Below are 24,461 nucleotides of genomic sequence, written 5' to 3'. Positions count from 1 at the left end.
CCCTGGTATCTAATCTAGGCTTCAACTTACTGGGGGGAGTTTAACATTCTGACTTGGACCTTGATACTACCACCCATGAAGGTCCTTGTACTCAAACTTGATGTTTTTAGGACCAGCGTATCATTTAATGTATGGGTCTTCGCAGAGGGTTCTACAATTATGGGTGGCCCTGCTGATACATTTTGGCTATTTGATCATACATACCCAACCATTGCATTCATGTAAGGGAACCTTGGGGGGTTTGCAAACAAAAGTCAATTATAATATCACTCAAAACTTAGACATACCCACTGATACACAAAGAATAAACAAATCCTCCTACATAAGTTGTAACCTGGTTATCTACAACAGGGGTCTTCAAACTATGGCCCTCCAGTTGTTCAGGAACTACAATTCCCACCATGCCTAGTCATGTCTGTGAATGTCAGAGTTTTACAATGCCTTATGGGATGTGTGGTTTCACAATAGCTGGAGGGCCGTAGCTTGAGGATCCTTGATCTACAGTATTCTCTTCTCTACAGCCCTTCAAACTGCAAAATTTAGAAAGCTTGTCTGAGAGTTCAGGAAACAGTGGGCACCACACAGGAACAGAGCTAAGGCTATGAATATTCTGGAGCCCCCTCCCCTGACACAATTTGTCTCTTGGCGTCAGGAGAACTTGTCAGAAGTGATTCTTCCTGATAGCATAGGTATGGAACAGCAGACAGGAATGACACTTGGTGCTCTTAATTGAGACAAGAACACACTATAGAGAAATATGCTTTGTTCATAGTTCATTTCTGAGGTTTACAACCACTTTAATTTAGTGCAAAGTTTCAAAACGTTTTTCCTTTTAAATGAAAAATTACAGCAATAATTATAAGCGTGCTCATCTTATATTGTGTCTCGATACCGTGTGAAGGAACGTATGTCACGCTTTTCCTAGAGTAGTCAGAATGAATTGAAGCTATTGAAGGAACACAATAAGACGCAGTTTTCTGTGCTCAGATATTGACAAAACTCTTTACAGGAGATCTGACAATTATTTTCGGCAGTGGATAATTGTAAAGTTTAGTGAATTGGCACTTGTGATTAGTATGGACTATGACAGTCAATTGCTGAAATAGCTGTTCTTAGCAGAAATTGATCATAGATAACAAAATGGGGTGAGCTAAATGCATCGACATGCAGGCTCCATTGATATGATTATGGTCGCATAACTTTATATTTCAAGAATGTCGGAGCAACCAAATGAAAGGATAACCATACGTAGAAAGAAGATCATCTTAAGATCCCTCTTCACCCCAACATTATACCCCTTTCTACATACTTTGGATCAAAGATGTCCCTGTGAGTTAGTACTGCTCCTGGCAGCCTATTTCCCATGGCCAGCAAAGCTTTGCCAGTATCCAATTATCTGAAGGTAGCAGACCAACCAAGAATCTATGTATATCCAGCCTGTGTCCAAATATAATATTAAAGATGATCTTATTCATGAACTGCTGATACTATATACAAAATATTTCAGCTGTGCTAAAGTCACTGAGTCCAGATTCAGGTACAATAGCGGCGGCGTAACGTATCATCTTTACGTTACACCGCCGCAAGTTTTCAGCGTAAGTGCCTGATTCACAAAGCACTTACCTGTAAACTTGCGGCGGTGTATCGTAAAGACGTCCGGCGCAAGCCCGCCTAATTCAAATGGGGCGTGTACCATTTAAATTAGGCACACTCCCACGCCGAACGTTCTAAGCATGCTCCGTTCGCAATTTTCCCGACGTGCTTTGCACGAAATTACGGCGCCCCGACATGTTTGTGAATGGCGATGTGCGTCACGTAATTACGCCGTACTTACGCCAAAAAAAAAATAATAATTCGACGCGGGAACGACGGCCATACTTTAACATGGGCTGTGTAAAGTTAAGCCATGAAAAAGCATGACTAACTTTGCGATGGGAAAAAAGACTTGCAACGACGTAACGACCGCGCGTACCTTAGTGGATCGCCGTAAAACCTCATTTGCATACCCGACGCTGGAAAACAACGCAAACTCCACCCAGCGGCGGCCGAAGTATTGCATCCTAAGATCCGACGGTGTAAGTCAATTACACCTGTCGGATCTTAGGGCTATCTATGCGTAACTGATTCTATGAATCAGCCGCATAGATACTCTCAGAGATACGCCGTCGTATCTCTTCTGTGAATCTGGCCCACTGAGTCCAGATTATCTGAATGAGAGGTCACCGGCCTACTGACTGGACTATGAAGGGAAGCAGCACTATGACGATGTCATCCTTCTGCTCTCTCTTCTAAAACAGATATTCAGTAAAGGAATTTTTGAGTTACACAGTAACACAGAGTTTTGCCCCTCCCTCTCTTTGTCCGGATTATACTGTGCAAGGGAATCACACAAACCTGATGATGAAATCAGACTTAAGCCTAGTACACACCACTAGTTTTTATTCAGTCAACCTGACAGCTCTGGTCGGAGCCACTGAAGCAACCTCCACTGCTGTGCGATTGTGTTCTGACAGGGGGGGCTCCCCCCGTGCCAGAACTCTCCAGTCAGCAATTTCAGCCATCGGTGTCGGTCGGGTGCTGGTCTCAGACCAGCTACCATACACACGGACCGAATGTCAGCTGGTTCTTGTTGAACCGCCTGCTGTTGCCCAACATTTGGCCCGTGTGTACTGGGCTTTGGGTATATATGGTAGTTTTATCCAAAAACACATAATGATGCATTCTTGGATTTACCATATTTATCAGCGTATAACGTGCACTGGCGTATAACGCGCACCCCAATTTCAGAGGGAAGTTTCAGGAAAAAAATGTTTTTTAATTTTGTGGTCAGTGTCCATCTGCCGCATCTCCAGCCTAAATGCAGCCTATGTGCCCAGCTCCAGTCTATGTGCCCCTAAGTTTGATTTGCCTAGATACAGCCTATGTGCCCATTTGCAGCCTCACCTTTTCTCGTGGAGTGAGGGAATCACAGAGCCGTCATCTCCTGTGAGTGAGGGAATCACGAGCCGTCATCTCTGTTCATCCTGTTCATTCGGCGGCAGTCACATACACAGTCCCGCCTCCGCCATCAGCATTGGACCAGCTCCTGTGATTGATAGAACATTGGTCCAATGCCGGTGGCGGAAGCGGGATTGTGTGTCTGACATTAGAGCCGAGTAAACAGGAGAGACGGCTCGTGAATTCCGGCGGCGCTCGGTAGCACATTCGGCCCCCTCCTTCCCCTCCGAGCCCAAGGTACACTATTTTCAGGGGAAAAAAATTGCATGGTATACGCCGATAAATACAGTAAATGTTTCTTTCATTTTAATAAAACAAAAGGTGTGCCAAGTCTAATGCCCTGTACACACGATCGGATTTTCCGTCGGAAAAACCTTGGATGTTTTTTCAGACGGAATTCCGCTCAAGCTTGGCTTGCATACACACGGTCACACAAAAGTTCTCTGAACTTTCGTCCGTCAAGAACGCAGTGACGTACAACACTACGGCGAGCCAAGAAAATGAAGTTCAATACTTGCTTCCGAGTATGCGTCGGAATTTTGCGTGTCAGAATTGCTACAGACGATCGGATTTTCCTATAGGAATTTTTTCTGTCTGAAAATTTGAGAACCAGCTCTCTTTTTTTTTTTTTTACTGGCGGTAATTCCAACCGCAAAAATTCGATGGAGCATACACACGGTCAGAATTTCCGTACAAAAGCTCACATCGTACTTTTGCTGTCAGAATTTCCGATCGTGTGTACGGGGCATTACAGTTTGATTTCTTCCAAAAGAGTAGAAAGAACTAAACCCTCCCATTTTTTACAGCCAAGGAAGTTGCCATGGTGCTGCGCATGTGATCAGTTATGACACCCACAATTTAATGGCTTAACAGTCCGGCTGAGAGCACTGAAAAAGTTATCATTCGCTGCATGCCTTGAATGTTATGCCTCGTACAGACGAGCAAACATGTACGATGAAACCGGTCCGCCGGACCGTTTTCACCGTACATGTCTGCCCGGGGATTTCTGTATGGTGGCTGTACTCACCATCATACAGAAATCCGCGCGTAAACAATACGCGGGGCGTGGCCGCGCCGTCGCCGCGACGATGACGCGGCGATGTGGGCGGCCCTGCCAGTTCAATGCTTCCACGCATGCGTCGAAGTCATTCGACGCATGCGAGGGATGGCGGCCGCTCGGACATGTACGGTAGGTCTGTACAGACGACCGAACATGTCCGAGCGGACAGGATTCCAGCGGGCTGTTTTAAAACAAGTTGGGAAATATTTGCCCGCTGGAAAAAGGCCCGGCGGGCAAATGTACGCTGGAATCCTGTCCGCTCTGACCAGTTTCAGCAGACATGTTCGGTCGTGTGTACGGGGCCTAACTGTTTAGTGAAAAATGGATTGGTTTAGTTTCACTTTAAAAATACAATTCAAAAAATGAAAACCACCTTTATTTAAAAAAAAAAATAAAAATTAAATTACAAGTTGGCTTGGCTGCTTTAGTTAAAAAAAAAAAAGCAGTAAACATGTAAACTTTTCAGAACTTTATGACAATAGGTTAAAAGTAACCCACTTGCATTCCCCAGAAGAAATGAGGCAAGAAGGCTACAACCACTTGGTCCTGTTTGCCTCTTTCTAATGCAATCAAGTCTTACAGTAGAATATCCCTGGAAGCACATTTCTCAAAATATCATTTTTGTGCGGGTACAAGTTCCTTTACATCCATATTATATATAGATAGATAGATAGATAGATAGATAGATAGATAGATAGATATAGATCTATACAGTATATATATATATATATATATATATATATATATATATATATATATATATATATAATATTAGTATCTCTTTAAGAAAAGGTAACTTTTATGTTTTAGGTTTACCGCACCTCTTTTTTTTATAGCTTTGAATAGATGTTTTTACAGCACAGTGATTCACACTCTTTAGTATTCTCACAGACTATCCTGCCAAAAAGACCATCATTTAGGATGCTTGACAGTTCGTCATTTGTTCTACACTCCATACATAATGGTGTTAAATTTGGCTTGTCATTCAACAAAATGAAAAATCTTCTTAAAAAAAAAAAAAGGATCTTATGGGCAGCAGGCACGCATGAACTAAATAGTGCTATGCAGTTTGTGTTGAGGCTTGGCCCCATATTTGAGGGCAAAACAGTGAGTCTGGGCAGTGTTGGTGACTGGACAACCAATGGGTTAATTGCTAAATAGACTAAGGCAGCTATAAGCATCATAGCTCTCATTATTAAAGAATATGCTTTTTCAATATTTTGAAACATTTGGTAGTTGCACAGAAAAGCCTTAACATGGTCCAAGGGGAATTCAGGGCAATCATTGGCTTGGGGCAAACAACCCCTCAGGATCCTTATCTGCTCCTCCCATACTGTGTGAAAACAGTTTTTAAAATTACAGAAATAATATACTGGCCTTGGCCCTTTGAGGTTCACTGTAGTATTTAAGATGACTGATCTTTATTCCTTGTGAGAGATCTACACAGGCATTGCTGCCCCAACCAATGTGATTAGCTCAATCTGCATTGAGTTTCTGTTGGCATAGTTTTCCTTTAAGAATAAGTGCACGTTCAGACAATGTGCAATTTTTCTTTTTGCCCCTTTGCCCTGGCCTAAACCATCCCAACCCCCCCCCCCCACCCCCCATTTCTCAACAGATGTATAATTTTTTGAGATCCAACGGCTGTGGCTTCTCTTGTTTTTTTACATTCATCGATGAAAAGTTTCCTCCCATGCGCAGTACAGTCCCATGAACTTCCATTGGAGCCTATCTACCTCCACCTCACAGCTAGCTCATAGAAATCTACTAGTCTACTGATTCAGCTCTATCCTGTCTCCCCAGCAGCAAAAAAATCACTGCAATTGTGATCTATTGCTTGTTGATGAGGAGAAACAATGCATCACTATTACAAGTAATCTGCTGGTTCAAGGATACACTATATTACCAAAAGTATTGGGACGCCTGCCTTTACACGCACATAAAATTTAATGGCATCCCAGTCTTAGTCTGTAGGGTTCAATATTGAGTTGGCCCACTCTTTGCAGCTATAACAGCTTCCACTCTTCTGGGAAGGCTGTCCACAAGGTTTAGGAGTGTGTCTATGTGAATAATTGACCATTCTTCCAAAAGCACATATGTGAAGTCAGGCATTGATGTTGGAAAGAAGGCCTGGCTGGCAGTCTCTGCTCTAATTCATCAAAAAGGTGTTCTATCAGGTTGAGGTCAGGACTCTGGGTAGATCAGTCAAGTTCCTCCACCCCAAACGTGCTCATCCATGTCTTTATGGACCTTGCTTTGAGGACTGGTGCACAGTCATGTTGGAACAGAAAAGGGCCAACCCCAAACTGGTCCTACAAAGTTCACCGATCTATGCTCTCTCGCTGTCTCGCCAATTGTTTGCTCTGCTGTTTTAAGTGTGTGGGTCTGGATATGAAGGGGGCATGCGACCAGTGCTCAGGCTTAAGCATCCAATCCCTGATCCCATACACTTTTACGTGGGGGGGGGGGCAGTGATGCCCTCCAAGACGCCATATGACCTTAGAACTAATTAAGGGTGGACTTCCGCAGCAGGAAGGCAATGAGGGGGTGGGATAGGTATTCCTTGTTGGGCGGTGGGCTATCAGGAGGCATTGTCACTATGTCCTGAATAGGCCGATGGCAATGTCTCTTTAAGAAGGGCTCTGGGACTAAAGAACATAACCACCCTGGACCACAGCATTAGACCACATGCACGCTAGGTGTCAAGGTTTTTTGCACCCAGAAGTCACAGTTGCAGCGGGCAGCCACAATGCCTGTAAAATTTATGACAGACTAAAATACACTATGGCTGAATGGGGCTGGACACTGTACTGAGTTGTACTCATGTTTAGGGCTTTAAGTGTTCAGTGATGTATGCCTGAAATGCAGTTATTATGCATTTATGTCACACGTCCCGAAACGCGAGTAATATGAAAATAATGGGATTGGATACGCTGGGGGGTTAGATGCCCAGTATGCATGTGGCCTAACAGATTTAAATTTAATCTAAGCATATACTGTAACAAGGGTGAGGAAGGCATTACCAAATAAACGTGATGCTTTTATCAGTGGGAAAGATGTAAATCGTGCATTAAATCAGCTACATATGTTACTCTTTACTCAAAACATTAATCAGTTCACTGCACAGCTTTTTTTACAATAATCGCATAACACCTGTTTTTAGCAGTAGCCTCTAGCCTTCAAAAAATCACTATTAATACCATTTAACAATGCATTAAAAGCTTGATGGTCTGCAAGAAGAAGTTTAGAATTTTTATAAAAATTAGGGGAAATACATTTCCTACAAGTAGGGGAAAAGAAAATGACTCCTGTTGAAAAATCTGAATGTAACATGATCTCTGGTCATCTCAGGCCGGGCACACACTTGTACGATAAACGCTCCGGCATTGGGAGCTCATGTCGCATGACGTGTGAAAATCAATGATTCCCTATGATAGCCGTCTTAATTGGTCCGACACAAGTCGGTCCAACTTTGAAAATGCCCCCTGCACTAATTTGGTCCGACTTTGGTCCTATTTCAGCCCATTAAATATCAATAAAGTCAGATCAAAGTAGGATCCTTGTCCTAACCATCCGACTTGTGACATCCGACATGGTGATTACAGCAGCAGTAAAAGGAATTTATCTCACACTGGGATTGTTTTGATTGGTCAAAGGCCAAGTGGTTCTATCTCAAAGTTGGAGAAAAATCTTATCTTGTTCATTCAAGTCTGATGGTAGTAGGACCGATGTAGGACAGATGTAGCAGGGCAAAGTGGGATGATAGTCATACAACAGTCATGTCAAAACGCACAGCTCTTATTCCTGCAGTGACTTTAAAGATCTTTGGATCACACTACATGTTACAATGTTACTGTACAATCTCCTGGCTACTTTCACACTGGGGCAGCCCGTGCGTTAGCCCTAAAGCGCCACTCGTTTTAGCAGCACTTTAGAGCTGTTTAACAGCGCTTTTCGGACACTAGTGGTGCGCTTTTAACCCCAGCTAGCGACCAAATAAGGGGTTAAAAGCGCCCATGTTGCGGTGCTTCTGAAAACTTTTTAGGTGCTTTGAAAGAGATGCCCATTTATTTTAACCACTTGCTTACTGGGCACATAAACCCCCTTCGTGCCCAGGCAAAATTTCAGCTTCCGGCACTGCGTCGATTTAACTGACATTTGCGCGGTCGTGCGACGTGGCTCCCAAACAAAATTGACGTCTTTTTTCCCCCCCACAAATAGAGCTTTATTGTGGTGGTATTTGATCACCTCTGCGGTTTTTATTTTTGCGCTATAAACAAAAAAAGAGCGACAATTTAAAAAAAATATATACATTTTTTACTTGTTGCTATAATAAATATCCCAATTTTTTTTTTAAAAATATATTTTTTTTCTCAGTTAAGGCCGATACGTATTTTTCGATGTATTTTTGTAAAAAAAAAATTAAAATCGCAATAAGCGACTGGTTTGCGCAAAAGTTATAGCGCCTACAAAATGGGGGATAGATTTATGATTTTTTTTTTTTACTTGTAATGGCGGCGATTTGCGATTTTTTTTTCTTCAGGGCTGCGATATTGCGGCGGACGTATCGGACACTTTTGACACAATTTTGGGACCATTCACATTTATACAAATGTGACTGGCAGTGAAGGGGTTAACACTAGGGGGTGAGGAAGGGGTTAAATGTATTCCCTCATTGTGTTCTTACTGTGTGGGGGGAGGGGACTGACTGGGGGAGGTGACCGATGCTGTGTCCCTATGTAAAGGGACACAGATCGGTCTCCTCTCTCCCTGACAGCACGAGGAGCTCTGTGTTTACACACAGAGCTCCACGTCCTGCTGTGTCACCGACGATCGCGGGTGTCTGGCGGACATCACGGCCGCCAGGCACTCGCATCGGGTCCATCGGTCCGTTTTCATCAGACGAACCGATCGTGTGTACAGGGCATAAGTCTCAATTTTAGCTCTGCAATCAACAAAGCTAATGCTCCCTGCGTATTAGAAATCTCTTGGCTCTTACTTAGCAGGGCGTGTGTCGAACATTTGCAAACAGATCGCTGCTACCACAAAGACAGCAAGAGTCCCACTTTGCAGCATGCTGGCAAGGGACAGGCTTTTCTCCTACAGCTGTGGCTGACCCTTAAAGCGGAGCTCCACCCTAAAGTGGAACTCCCACTGATCGGAACCCTCCCCCCCTCCAGTGTCACATTTGACACCTTTCAGGGGGGAGGGGGGTGCAGATACCTGTAGCTGCTGGCTTTTAATAAAAAATCAGCAGACATCCGCTTTAAGAAAAATAAACGGTAAGCCTTTTGCATACCATTTGTTTGATGCAGCTGGAATGTATTTTGCTCATTTAAACTGAAAGTTTAATTGGGCTTTAATAGCAACACTTATGTCAATGCACTCTTTCCCCGCTGGCGCCGCACTTTATAACCTTAGACCATGCTTCATACTTACCAGGCAAATATTAAAAACAAAGCATTTACAGAACGTATGACTGCAATAAATCCGAATAAAACTTGTAATACACCAAAGTAATCCAATATTACAGTTTAGGACTTGCTGACAGTTGTAATACTTTGACAAATGAAACATGCAGAATACAAATTAGGTTCTGCATGAAGCAAATCTCGCATCCAAAAAATATTAATGCCGTAAGAAATGTACAAGTGATAATATAAGGAGAAAATGAGAGAAGTTCTGTTCTCATTAAACCTGATCGGTGCACTGGTCATTTAATTGGATGTGGTTCTGTAACAACACATTGTTCTGCTAAGCATTTTAAAGCCTTTAGAAAAAAAAAAAGTTATTGCCCAATATATTTTGTCACTGGGTGCTTATTTTGCAAAAATTATACATTTGTTCTCATCTGTTCCAAGAAAATATATTATAAATGGGACAGGAGCGGCAGCATTAGTGTTCTGGCTTCGGTAGATGCCAACAAAACATAATGGATTACAGATGGCATTTTAAAAGAACATATTACAAGAGTAATTGTGAAAAGAAGTCATTTATCTAACAGTAAATGAATAGGGTTACTTATATATTGCACAGAATGTAAGGGATGCTCTACCTTGAGATTTAGAAAATCTGACAGAAATCACCCAAAAGGAAACAAAAATGAATAAATAAATGTTTTTCTATGTTTTAGGCAGACTATCCCTTGAAGCTAACCTGCTGCTATTATACAACTATAAATATGACAGTAACTGTTAAGAACAGGCCCTTCAATAGGTTTGTACATCTTAATTAAATTCCTACACAGTGCTCTGAGCGCCCCAAAAACTGGAGTGCTCTAGTTCAACCACCTTCCTTTGGCATCAGTTCTTACCTTTAAGCCTTGTACACACGATCGGTTTTCCATCAGACAAAGCCTCGGACTTGGCCGTGAGCTTGTATTGCATACAAACGTTAAAGAATTGTTGGCCAACAAATAGGAAACTATGTGGTTTTTCAGCTCTTTAGTGCCACCCTTTGGGCAACTTCTGCAATTGTTGTGTTACGGTTAGCATTGCTTCTGAAAATGCGTGTTTCTACTTTGTATTTTTTTCCGACTGACTGTACACATGATCGCATAATCCGACATCACACATTTGTTGTCAGCAAATAACAGTTTTATTCAGAAGTTTTCAATACACGTATACATGTAGGACCTTACACATAAGCAACATCCAGTGGAGTGGTCATTAACATTATTGACATTCTCCAAAGCTCAAACTGACCAGTTATGTGTCCTCTCATAGGGTAGCGAATAGTTCGTACTGAGCGTCAGCAAATTTTAAAGCATGCTATCCAACATTAGTTGTCAGAAAATCCGACAACAATTGTCCTTTGGAGCGTGCAAACGGTCAGATTATCCAACAACATCCTGCCATCACACAATTCCTGTCGGAAAATCCAATCATGTGTACGGGCCTTTACACTCCAAGTTTTACTTCTGGCAAGTAAGGCTGTCTAGAAAAATATTGGGCTAGCAGTGAGCACAGGAGAAGGCAAGCAGATTCAGCAATCACTTAACTATCTAGTCCACATAGAAATGGATAATCAGTATAGAGTGGGTACCAGAGGTTGAACCTATCCAGGGCCGATCCTAGGCAGGGTGCGCAGGGTGCTTTTCACCCAGGCGCCTGCAGAGGTGGGGGCGCCGATGTGTATACACACACTAAAGTGCCTCAAAGAAGCTACTTGCAGGAAATTTATGGACGTCCTGCGAGCGCACCTCTCCAGTATGAAAGCACCCGAGCTCTCACACTGGGATTGCAGATGAGGCTATTTTTAACGCTAAAGCACCTGAAAAAACGCGTCAGTGTAAAAGGGGTCTAATGGACCATCTTCTGTACTATTGTCTGCAGTCTCTGACCATCTCCTGTACTATGTCTGCAGTCTCTGACCATCTCCTATATCATGTCTGCAGTCTCTGACCATCTCCTGTACTATGTCTGCAGTCTCTAATCATCTATTATATCATGTCTGCAGTCTCTGATCATCTCCTGTACTATGTCTGAAGTCTCTGATCATCTTCTGTACCATGTCTGCAGTCTCTGACCATTTCCTGTACTATGTCTGCAGTCTCTGACCATCTCCTGTATCATGTCTGTAGTATGTCTGAGGGTCTTTCTAACAGACTCTCTAACAGAAGCCCAATCTGTGTGCATCAGAGAGGCCCCCTCCAGGTCCCAATTCAGTACTCTTCTTCTCTTCTCTTCCTGTATTTTGTTTATTGTTAAGAGATCATGTAAGGATCCCAGGGTAATGAAGACTTCGTGGGGAGCATTTCTGTGGTTGAGTCGTTGCCATAGAAACATTTGTAAGGGGGAGGAGTTAGTAAAATGACCACGCCCATGTGGGGGGGCGCCAGAAATATTTCTGCACCCAGGCGCCTGTGACCCTAGGATCGGCCCTGAACCTATCTGCAATATCCTACATTTATCAGGCGTTTCAGATCCTTGCGACTAAGGCCACACTGATAGGTTTTCACTCATTATGCTGGGTATCTCTCCCTCTCTCTACAAACCAGTGGCGGCCGGTGATGCAGGGCGCATGGGTACAACCTCCTAAACCATGTTTCCGGCCCTAATCTACTATTCGGTAATGTCCTTCTGTTTTTCCTCCCGGGCAATAAGAAAGCGGGTCCTGAGACCCGATTTACTGGGAGTCCTAAAACCCGACTGGCCGCAGGTCCTAATTGTCCGGGCCTCAAAAGGAGACGCAAGTGGCGGGTCTGCGACCTGGATGGGGTAAGTGCTGGGGCTTTGCGGGAGGCCTGGCGGGCAATCGAGTGACGGGGAGGGGCAGGCGGCGATCAATTGAGCAAGTGCCAAGGGGGTGGAGGGGTGGTTTATGGTTGGCCGGCTGGCTAAGGGGGAGTTGGCTAGGAAGGCCGCCCCCCCAGAAAATTAAAAAAACAGCCACCACTGCTACAAACCCTAGAATTAAACAACAAAGATATATAGGTAACTAGGTGAAACAGCCCACCAGTTCGTATCGGAAAAACACTCACCATTCTTAAATTCTTTTATGGTAATGTAACATATGTCTCCTAACAATAGTGAATGTGATAAAACTTTTGTCTTCCAATCATTTTAGAGAAACCTTAACAAGTGTTTGTTTTTAATGTCTTTTAATGTCATTCAGTTTGAATTCTCCAACAGAAAACCATACTGGATCATATAAAACTCTTAACCAAAACCCAGCCCATTTGGTTCAAGGCTGGATAAACCACACCAACTCCGGCAAAGGGAGGTGTAGCATATTAGTAAATGTCCTGAAATAAACAGGGGAAGGGAAGTCGAGGGAGATGGAATAGTTTTAGGAGAAACCTGTTCTCTTATATAGAAATACATATTAATACCATTTACTTGGACTTACCATTCAAGCACATCTCAAATGGTTTGCAGAGGTCATCTTCAAACAAGCAACCTAAAGAAAAAAAAAGAAAAAGATTTTAAAGGAACATCTAAAAACTAAAAGATGTTTTTTTATATAATTACAAAAAAGTAAGGTGTTAAAGTGGAGTTTCCATCCCAATTTTTTTTTTTTCATTATTGTGCTCATTAGACCAAAAAAAGTAAAAAAAAAAAACTCATCTGGACATGCCTGTTGCTATGCGGTCCCATGAAATCTGCCTTTGAAACCACCTAGGATTCTGACATCATCTCACTCTAATGCTCCTGGGAAATGTGTGTCATAATTTCCCAGGATGCAGTGCGCTGTCCAATTATCACTCCCCATCCAAGACTTCCAGGAAGTAAGTGCTTGTAGGCTTCACAATGCCCACAAGCAAAATGACAACGGTGTAGACATAGTTTTATAAACTATCTTTTTTGAATACCTATGCGGATCGGCGGCGGATTGTAAAATAGTAAGTGACCTGATTTATATTATAAAAACGCAGGATGAAAGGACATACATTTAAAAAATGCTAATTGTGGTTGGAACTCTACTTTAAGATGTGAATGAGGGGTAAGCGTGTAAGGAACCCTTATGAAATAACACAGGTATTTTAAAGGGGTCTTAAAGTGGTTCTCCACTCTGGAAAAAAATAATCCTGTAGCTGCTGACTTTAAATAACAGGACACTTACCTTCACTAGCCTTTGGGTTCCTGGTGATCTGCCGATATGGTTCCTCCTATCGATATGGTTCCCCTCTTGACTGAGCAGGCGCAATCCGAGCCGACGGAAAACACCGAACCCGAGCAGCTGTAGCAAGAGGTCCAGGGCTACGTGGAATTTGCTGTAAGTGGCCAGTCCGCCTCATGTCCTCGCTTCGCTCGGCATCCTGGCTCTTTTTTTAACATCCTCCAATCCACAGGGATGCTAAGGAATGAGCCTGGATGCCGCCCGAGGTTCGGAGATTTCCGTGGGCTTCGTCTGCGCCTGCGCAGTGAAGCAGGGAACCATATCGATAGGGGAACTAGATCGACAAGACACCGGCAACAGCATCTAAGGCCCCATGCACACGAGACGCTGCTAAACTCGAGTTCAGAGGCATTTGGGCATTTTTTTCAACTGCCCCTGAACACATTTAATGTTATCCTATGTGTCCATGCACACAATCACGTTTTTTGGCATTTTAAAGAAGTTGGGTTTATGTCCGTTTTTTCAGACGCAAAATTTTGGGTTCAGAAGAGTTTTATTTTTGCGTTTTAAACTTTGGGAGGGTCTACAATGTCTTTGAGATAAGCACTGACAGCCGCAAACGCGGTAAAATGCCGCAAATCGCGGCAAAACGCTGCGCAATTCGCGGGAAAAACAGGCGTTTTAAACGCCGTTTTTTGCCTTTGAAAACGTGAGTTTAGAGGTGTTTGTAATTGCTTCTCGTGTGCATTGGGGCCTTAGCTGTGGGCAGCCGGCAGTGCCGCTTGCAGCTTCACAGCTGGCTAACTACTGAGCATGTGCGAACCACTCTGCACTATGTAAATGGTCCTGCGGTCTTCTTGGACTTGTGATGTGTCCCAGAAGACTGCAGGAGGGAGGGGGAGAGAAGAACTTCTGCTTGGAAAGCCTAGGCATTATTTGCACAGACATTTGGTGTTCACAATCAATAATTACCACCAAATATACATATCACTGCCAGTTTTTTCAAAAAGAAAACAGAATTTGAGGCAAGCAGCTAAATACACAGATGAATAAAAAGCACCAATAAAATAAATACGTTTATAGAGATACATCACTTATTGTATAATAAGTTACTGAAGGTCTATCGTGTGAAGAAAATCTGATACGTATAAACACGATACATAAGACACACAGAGCATCAAAGCTACACGGCCATAGAATTTGTGATCGTAGTTATATGGCACTTACGTGTTGCACCCACTTAAAAGATACCATATGACATAGTTCTGTGCACGGCAACAAATTTAACCCTTTTGCATCCAGAAGTGAGAGGGGGGCACCACCACTGGGCCGCAGGGGAGAAAGATATGACAAATTGCAGACTCCTATTAAGTACATATGTATCTATGAGTTCTGTTAATGTAATTTTACCTGCCAAAAGATTTATCTAATAGTTGTTAGTCACGCTGAACTGAACTTGTGCTGTCATAGTGTCAGGGAAATACTCCGGCACAGGTAGCACAGATGGAATGGCAGATGTTATTGTTCAAGAACAGGGTGGGAAGTGTAAATGTTGAGGAACCACCCTGGTATGGTTATCCATCTCATCCTTGGGTGTCAGCAAGTCTACATAGGTGTTAATCCTTTGATTTACATAGCTGAAGTTAGGAATTGTTGTCAAAACACCATGGTAGAAACGTTAAAACTGAATTATAATTAGAAGACAGATGATGTCTTCCCACTGTGATCACACACAGCGGGAGCCCAGCAGGGGGTCCCGCGGACTCAATGTCCGCCGGCACCTGACGATTATCCAGCACAGTGGCAGAATGGTGGTCTGCCTATGTAAACAAGGCAGATCGCTGTTCTGACAGGAGGAAAGGCATGGATCTTGTGTCTCTGCAAATCAGGGACTAGGATTCATGTCTTCCCCTAGTAAAAGAACCTCCCACACTGTAGCAAAACACTGTCTTGGCACACAGTTAACCCTGCATGTTGAAGACCCCCCAGCCCTTTTTAATGACGGTTGTTTCAGTTTGAGGTGGATTGCCTCTTTTATGTCTCTTACGACCAATTCTTATCTTTGTCCAAAATGTGCACCTAAGGCCTCGTATACACGACCGAGTTTCTCAGTAAAAACCAGCAAGTTTCTTGCTGGGATTTTTTTTTGCCGAGGAAACCGGTCGTGTGTACATTTTTAGACGAGGAAACTGTCGAGGATCCCGTCGAGCCAAAAAGAGAGCATGTCTTTTTTTTCCTCGACGGGAATGCAGAAACTTGCCTTTTCGAGTTCCTCGACAGCCTAACAAGGAACTCGACGAGGAAAACGATGTGTTTCGCCCGTCGAGTTCCTCGGTCGTGTGTACGGGGCTTCACTGTCCTCCAAAAAAAAAACATTTTCCTTAAGCCCCTTTGACACTACTGCGACTTCAAAGCTGCGCGATTTTTCCGCAATCTCGCTTTTAGGGAATGCCTGTGTAAGTGTCATCAAAATCAGACCAAAGTAGTGCAGGGACTACTTTGAAGTCGAAAGGACTTGAAGTTGTACTAATATGAATGGTTGTCATTGGAAATCATGTCAACAAACGACTTGTTATGCTACTTTGCCCTCACAAATCGCGGGACAAGTCGTATAAGTGTGAAAGGGGCCTTAAGGTATAGGAAAACTATTGTGTCTTGGCCTGTAGAATATGTCCTCCTGTGTTTGGCCATTCATTCAAAGAGAAGTTTCTTCTTCTATCCAATATACAGGTCCTTGCATTCCTCACTACACTGCATTGCATCTACCAAGTTACCTGTTTATGTTTAGGTGTTGTGTCTTTTGGATGTGCAAGCTTTTGTCTCAGTGTATTGTTGGGTATGAAGGACACGTGGATGTGATGTTTGTTAACCACTTGCCGTCCGTCCCATAGAAGTTTTACTGCTACAGGGAGGCAACTGTGCACCAGATCAGGTATATACATATATACGTGATCTGGCTTTTCCGGGTAGGGGCACGCATGTGCGCTGCCAGTGGCTCGCTCCCACTGTGATCACACACAGCGGGAGCCCAGCAGGGGGTCCCGCAGACTCAATGTCTGCCAGCACCTGACGATTATCCAGCACAGTGGCAGAATGGTGGTCTGCCTATGTAAACAAGGCATATCGCTATTCTGACAGGAGGAAAGGCATGGATCTTGTGTCTCTGCAAAGCAGCGACTAGGATTCATGTCTTCCCCTAGTAAAAGAACCTCCCACACTGTAGCAAAACACTGGCTTGGCACACAGTTAACCCTGTGATCACCCCTAATGTTAACCCCTTCCCAGCCAGTGTCATTAGTAACGTGACAGTGCATATTTATTAGCGCTGATCACTGTAATAGTGCCACTGGTCCCCAAAAAGTGTCAATTAGTGTCAAAATGTCCACTGCAATATCGCAGTCGGGCTTTAAGTCATTGTGCGCCACCATTACTAATAAAAAAAAAAAAAACATATTTTTTAGACGCTGTAACTTTTGCACAAATGAATCAATATACGCCTATTGGGATTTTTTTTACCAGAAATGTGTAGCAGAATACATATACCTAAAGGCATGAGGCGGCAACTCTAGTTCAATTACGGCTATAAAACTACAAAAAGATACCCCTAGACAGAGCCTGTGTTTGTGTGCTCTGGAACTGGTACCTGGACTGGCAGCCTCTGAACATGTAAGTAAGACCTCATTTATTACCATCTGCCCCTTTAGGAGTGAGCACTAGACCTACATAAATAAAAAATTAAATAACACAAAAAGGATGTTTCAGCCCGGGTTCACACTCATGAAGTGCGGAATTCGCAGTGAGTTCTGTGCAGATTCCGCACTGCATGCAAAACGCACCCTGTTCAAGCGAATCAATGCAGGTGTGTATGTTAACGACCTCAAAATCAGTTTGCAAAACGCAGTATGATTTGCAGAATTGGCTTGCATGGGTGTAAACGCCCATGAAATCCAATTTGGGTGTGGCCAAAAAAAAAGGGTATTGCATCTTTTTGGTGCAAATTTGGTGGGATTTCAGCCATACAGAAATATGGCTCAAATTGCACTGCTGAAGATTCGCATGTGATTTGAACAGGAATGCGGTGCCATTCCTATTCAAAATCACATGCGGTTCCCCATAACGCATAGTGTGAACTGGGGCTTAAGGACTATGGGGCCAGATTCACGTATCTAGGCGCATCTTTGTGCGGGCGTAGCGTATCCTATTTATGCTACGCAGCCGCAACTTAGACAGGCAAGTGCAGTATTCACAAAGCACTTGCTCCGTAAGTTGCGGCGGCGTAGCGTAAATTGGCCGACGTAAGCCCGCCTAATTCAAAGTAGGCTGGTAGGGGGCGTGTTGTATGGAAATTAATCGTGACCCCACGTAAATGACGCGCCTAGCGAACGGTGCATGCGCACGCATGCTCAGTATCACGTCAAATTTTCTCCCTAAGAAACGTCGGCTCAATGCTTTGTCGACGTTAACATAACCTACGCCCATCCCCATTCACGTACGACTTATGCAAACGATGTAAAATATGACGCTGTTCCGACGTCCATACCTTAACATGACTTACCCCTGCTTTATGAGGGGTAAAGTTACGCCGGTCGTACGCTTTACGTAAACAGCGTATATTAATACGCCGGGCGCAAGTACATTCTTGAATCGGCGTATCTAGCTCATTTGCATATTTATAATGTAAACGCCAAATGCGTCCAACGCAACTATGCTCCCACGAATACGCCGGCGTAGGCAAGTTACGTCGGATAGCTGAAGCCATGTTTTTGGACGTATCTTGCTTTGTTAATCGGCGTAAAGATGCGACGGAGCACATTTGAAATTACGGCGGCGTATCTGGAGATACGCCAACATATATTCTTTCTGAATCTGGCCCTATCTGTCTAGAGTTTAGCAATAAATTAGATGTATATTGAAGCTACAAATTAATGTATATAAAGCATATTCAGGCTCTACAGTTGACACGTGGTGTAGAAGGTTGCAATAAACAGAAAGTTCGGAATTTGCATGAAGCAGCATTTGACACGACCTGGCATATTTTAACACGACATTAAAACCTGCTGGGATCTCATCCACATTCCAATTTGATCATGCAAGAGAACACACAGCCCAGCAACCACATCCTTAATTACCATAATGAGCCTGATGCACAAGGAAATTTGCTAAGGGTGGGTGTGTAATGGATTTATAATGTGCTGAGAAATCACTCAGCAACAGCTTTATAAATAGACCTACCTGGTGTTAATCAACAGTATTGAGTTTTGTCCAACCACCTGCATTATTTAACAGGACACCAAAAACTTTTAATTTTATGTATAGGCACTTGTGGTTACTTTAGCTATTTAAAGAGGAGAAGGAAACATAATTAGTGTTTATTTTTTATTACCCAGGCATGCAAAAAAGAGTACTACCATGCAAATCTGCTCTATTAGCTGTTTCAAACTAAAACTCCTTTCCCCAAACCATGCAGCCAAGGCAAACAACGCTTTAATTGATTGGCAAATTTAATCTACAAGATTCAACTACTAAGCTTTCATCTCACAGGAAGACCAGAGGTGCATTTAATGTGCAGGTGGTGGTTTACACCCTGGGGCAGATTCATCAAGGGGATACGCCGGCGGATCTCCTGATCTGCCGTTGTATCTCTGCGATCCGATGGTCGGATCTATGCGACTGATTCATAAGAATCAGTTCCGCATAGATCTCCCTTAGAGCCGACTGGTGTAAGTGCCTTACACTAGTCGGATCAAAGGCTGCAATCTACCGCCGGCCGCTAGGTATCGTCGCAGTTTTTTACGCGTCGGATATGCAAATGAGGAGAACCGCCGATTCAAGACCGAACGCCCGCCCGTCGCTTTTTTTTAACGTCGTTTGCGTTCGGCTTTTTCCGGCGGATAGTTACCCCTGCTATATGAGGGGTAGCTAATGTTAAGTATGGCCGTCGTTCCCGCGCCGAGATTAAAATTTTGACGTCGTTTGCGTAAGTCGATCAGGAATTCGGATGGCCGGAATTTACGTAGCCGCCGAAAACATTGACGTCCTAGCGACGTCATTTGGAGCATGCGCACTGGCAAATTTCGCCGGCGACGCATGCGCAGTTAAATCGGCGTGGGAACGCGCCTGATTTAAATTCTACACTCCCCCTAGCCGTGGAATTTGAATTCCGCCGGGGGGAGTTACGATCCAACGGTGCAATTTTCGAGGTAAGTGCTTGGTGAATCATGCACTTGCCTCGCAAAATTGGACCGGCGGATCTAAAATCAGATAGATTACGTGGATCTAAAGATCCGCAAATCTATCTGAATCTGCCCACCTGGCTTTACTTTCTGTTGTAGTTGTACCCATGGTAAGATGGTAGCACCTAATGGGGAAATAAGTAGACCTGAGAGGGCAGGCTTCAGCACAGTTTTCGTTTGCTGATTATGCTTTGGTGGTTTATAAAGAGCTCCTGTTTGGAAGTGGTTTCTGTAAATGTTAAGCCTCGTACACACGATCGGATTTTCCGACGGGAAAAGTGTGATGGCAGGATGTTGTCAGATAATCCGACCGTTTGAATTTCCGACAACAAATGTGGGATAGCATGCTTTAAAATTTTCCGACAACAATTGTGTGATGTCGGATTATCCAATCGTCCGTCGGAAAATCCAAAGTACAAACACCATAAGACAACAACATTAGCAGAAGTTGCCCAAAGGGTGGCGCTGAAGAGATGAAAAACCACAAAGTTTCTGTTTGTTGGCTCACAATTCTCTGTTGTTTGTATGCAACACAAATTCACGGCCAACGCCCTTCAACAAAAGTCCTAAGCTTTCTCCGAAGGAAATCCGATTGTGTGTACGAGGCTTTAGAGAAAAAGGAAAGAGCTTTATTTTTTAGGTTTTTTATTTACTTCACATTTTCACTGACTACAGGAATGACAAATCTAACTCAATCTAATTAAACAACAGCTTGGTATTCTTTTTTTAATTGTTTTACAGCAGTCTCAGTGAGAAATTTATTTGCAAGGAAACAGAAGCACGGAGCAAGGGTGCTATGTCATCTTTAGTGCTAATACTTACCTGAGCGACATTTCGATTCAGCGATGTTGCACTAGAGTCTCGGCTGCCTCCTCATGTGCTGAGACAGCAGCGTGGTGCCATTGGCTCCCGCTGCTGTCAATCAAAGTCAGTGAGTCAATGAGGAGAGGGTTCAGGCCGAACCATGGCTCTGTGTCTTAATGAACACGCAGAGCAGCGACTTGGCTTGAGTTGCCCCATAGCAAGCTGTTTGCTGTGGGGGCACTCAGCAGGAGGGAGGGGCCAGGAGTGCAGGCAGGGGGCACGAGAAGAGGAGGATCCGGGCTGCTCTGTGCAAAATCACTGCACAGAGCAGGTAACTATAACATGTTTGTTATTTTTAAATGAAAAAAAAAAACTGAGACTTTAGTATCACTTTAAACTACATATGCAGATACAGAACAGTCAGTGACTTCTATGAATAATTTCACGTGGTATTACTACACAATTACTATTCCTAAATTAATATAAAATTGTTTGTCGACATTATGGTGGCATTTGTAGCAATATGGCCAAAATGTTGCTGATTTCCAGGAATGGGACTGCCTTCTGAATGTTTGCCCATAAAACCCCTGGTTTTGTGTACTAACCAATAAAAAAAAAAAAGACTGTAAGGAATCATAAAACACTTTTTCCTCTGCCTGTTAGAATAAAATGTATGTTCAGCCAATTTTTCCTGCTATCTGAGGCTCATTTAGAGAGTAAGGATGACCATGTCCAGATATGGTCATGTAGTCATATTAGGTCAGGATATCACCAGAATCACCACCCTTTGGTACATGTAGCTGACGTTACCTCCCCGCCTCTCCACCTCGTCCAATCAAAGAACATGTTGCATTCCTTAATGAACTGTAAATTATTGTTTTATTGCCGAGTGGCTGATCTCCTGTGCTCAGAATGTAGGAGAGCAGCCACTAAGGCACAGGATCCAGAAGCAAGTTGAGATCATTAGAGTAATGGTGCCTACTTCAGTCATTTCCAGCTTCCAATGGCATTGGTCAGGTATGGTAAATGATATATCTATAGTTACATTGGTCCAAGCGAGACCAATGTAACTATGTATAGAACATCAATACCAGGAATTCTTTAATTCTTTTATTCTTTCCCACTCTATGAAAAAATATGAACAAAAGGTTTTGGCTTGACATACACTTTAATGTATATCTAAAAGTATTAATGTATACCTAAAAAACAAAAATGTGATTGTAACGGTCACCACCGTTTACTATATTCCCATTCCATCGCCCCACAACAGCTTATCTGACAGTCCAGCCGACACGATCCATAAGAATTCCCTCAGAGAAACGAGACATACGCTCTGTGTTCTGAGTCAAAATGTATGAACGCTTTTAATGATATCTTAGCTTTCTTATATACAGTACAAGTATGTTAAAGTAATCAAAGGAACAAAGGAACTCTCCACCCACACATCACACAATGGGGGGGCTTCAATACACCTTCTCTTAGACAATGACATTTAGTTGATTTAGTTAGTCATCCCCCAGACGTCCCGTCTCTGCAATTAGAGGAGGTAAATACTACAGCTTGACAAGTCCATTCCACACATAAAACAGAATTAGCATACATAATGAGAGGTCTTAGGAGCCAGGCTGACTTAACACCTAAAAGCTAGACATCTGACCTTTACGGACTGAATTAGCATCTCACAATGGAATGTCTAGGAGCAGCCCCAATTAACACCTCATAAGCATGTGTCCTCACATTGAATGAAAACACTCCACTGACCTGGTGGGATCAGCATAACCACTTGTAATATCTCAAGATCCTGCAATACATGAATTATCAGTAATGTACCCCTCATCCTTCAAAATTCTCTGGGTGTCATGGGTCATTCTGTTGCAGTGATCTTCCCAGAAATGCAGCATCCCTACACAAACACCCCTTTCATTCTTTTGTAAACTACTAGTCACACCAATCCTCCATGTAATGCAGAAGAACAAAAGCAGATATATGTGAAGTCCAGTCTGTGTGATAACCATGGCTCTTTCCATTGATACAATGGAGAAAAAATATGTAAAGACATGACATATGTAATTTGCCGGATTACCAGGTGGAAAAAGAAAGGGCAAACAAATGAAATAATAAAATGAATGCAGTCACCACATCTAAAGATTGGTAAGCTACAGTACAATATATAACATTTTTGTTTTAGGGTTTAGATACACTTTGGGGGTTATTTACGAAAGGCAAATCCACTTTGCACTACAAGTGCAAACTACAAGTACAAAGTGCATTTGAAATTGCGCTGAAAGTGCACTTGGAAGTGCAGTCGCTGTAAATCTGAGGGGAAGCTCTACTGATTTTAGCATCCAATCATGTGCAAGCTAAAATGCTGTTTTTTTTATTTTTCTTGCATGTCCCCCTCGGATCTACAGCGATTGCACTTCCAAGTGCACGTTCAGTGCAAATTCAAGTGCAATTTGCACTTGTAGTGCAAAGTGGATTTGCCTTTAGTAAATAACCCCCTTTATGTTGTAATCAATATAGTGTTACTTTAATTTAGCATGAAACATTATAATATATAATTATAATTAATGACATTTTGTATTTGGGAAGAGTGATGTTAATGCCTCTAATGAGTAGTCTGACTCAATTTGAAACCAGAGTAAAAGAAGAAACCTTCTACGTGATGGGGTTAAAAGGGAGTTAAAAGGGAGTTTGGCATAGAAGGAGAAATTAAAAGAAAATATGGGGTCAGAGGTTTGGTGGGTCAGATTGGTGGGTCAGACAGGAACAGGAGATTGAGGGGACGGTTACAGGAAGATCTCTGGAGAGCCTTAAAGTGGAGTTCCACCCATTTTTTTATGTTTGTCTGTGATGCATGCTCTAATCTCATAGTGTTTAGAATGGACAATTTTTATTTAATTTGTTGCTTGTAAATACCTTTATTTTGTAGTCCTTCATTACTTCCTTCTCCGTATTTGCCTAGGCTATTTGCAAGGGTTTCTGGGATAGGCATCATGTTTCCCAGTAGTCCTTGCAAACCTGACTGAAACCTATTACATTGCTTGTGCACTGAGCATGTGCGAGATATGCAAAGCTGAAATCCAGGAAGTCATACAGTCTGGCTTCATGATGCCCACACTTAAGATGGCCACGGTCGGGGCGTGGCCAAGACCGGCATGTGAGAAGACGTGTTTCTCACAGCTCCTCCGTAGCACCTGGCATTGATCCTCTCCCGGCAGCGATCCGACGGATTTGAACGGCTGTTCAGCTGGCTACTCACCCGGTCACCCTCCCGGTCCACCCGCCGGCTCTCTGCACCCGCGGAATGGCCAAAAAAAAGGATGATTGGCCGGCGCTCGAGATTCAAGATGGCGCCGCCGCGACCCAGGCTCTCCGCACTCCACGAGGCGCTGACAGGCCCAGGGGGGAGACTAGCAAAAAAACAGCAAAGGCACAGGGTAAGGATTACCCGAGAGACATGACTTTCTTTACACAAAAGCTGGGGGGTCCCTCGGAGCAGGAAGGAAGGGGGGAAGCTGATCGGGCCCAGGACTCGGGGCAGGCCTTACAGGGACAGGCAGATGGAGGGGCCTGGAGATGTGTAGAACGGGGGAATGCAGTGGAACAACCACTTTCCATACCCACAGATACGGATGCTGAGACGGGGGATACAGAGCAACCGACCCTGGCTGAAATATTGAGAGCGGTTCATGTATGCACTGCTTCTGTAAATACACTCAAGGAACAGTTTGGGGGTCTCAGAGAGGATGTGTCTCTGTTGCGGCAGGACATGCAAAAGATACGGGAGCGAACGACGGCTGTGG

The 24,461-nt window shown here is 43.4% G+C and overlaps 1 protein-coding gene across 1 annotated transcript in view; it reads right to left on the bottom strand.

Moving 5' to 3' along the window:
* The window catches only part of PTPRN2 (protein tyrosine phosphatase receptor type N2), a 1,169,469-nt gene that overhangs the window by 980,277 nt on the left and 164,731 nt on the right, over positions 1-24,461 (bottom strand). Inside the window, exon 2 of the mRNA XM_040352695.1 lies at positions 12,908-12,958. Coding sequence (XP_040208629.1) covers positions 12,908-12,958 — 51 coding nt within the window. The remainder of the gene's footprint in view (positions 1-12,907; positions 12,959-24,461) is intronic.

The sequence above is a fragment of the Rana temporaria genome, chromosome 5 (assembly GCF_905171775.1).
Source record: "Rana temporaria chromosome 5, aRanTem1.1, whole genome shotgun sequence".
Taxonomy (NCBI): Eukaryota; Metazoa; Chordata; class Amphibia; order Anura; family Ranidae; genus Rana; species Rana temporaria.
This window is presented reverse-complemented; position numbering and strand designations above follow the sequence as displayed.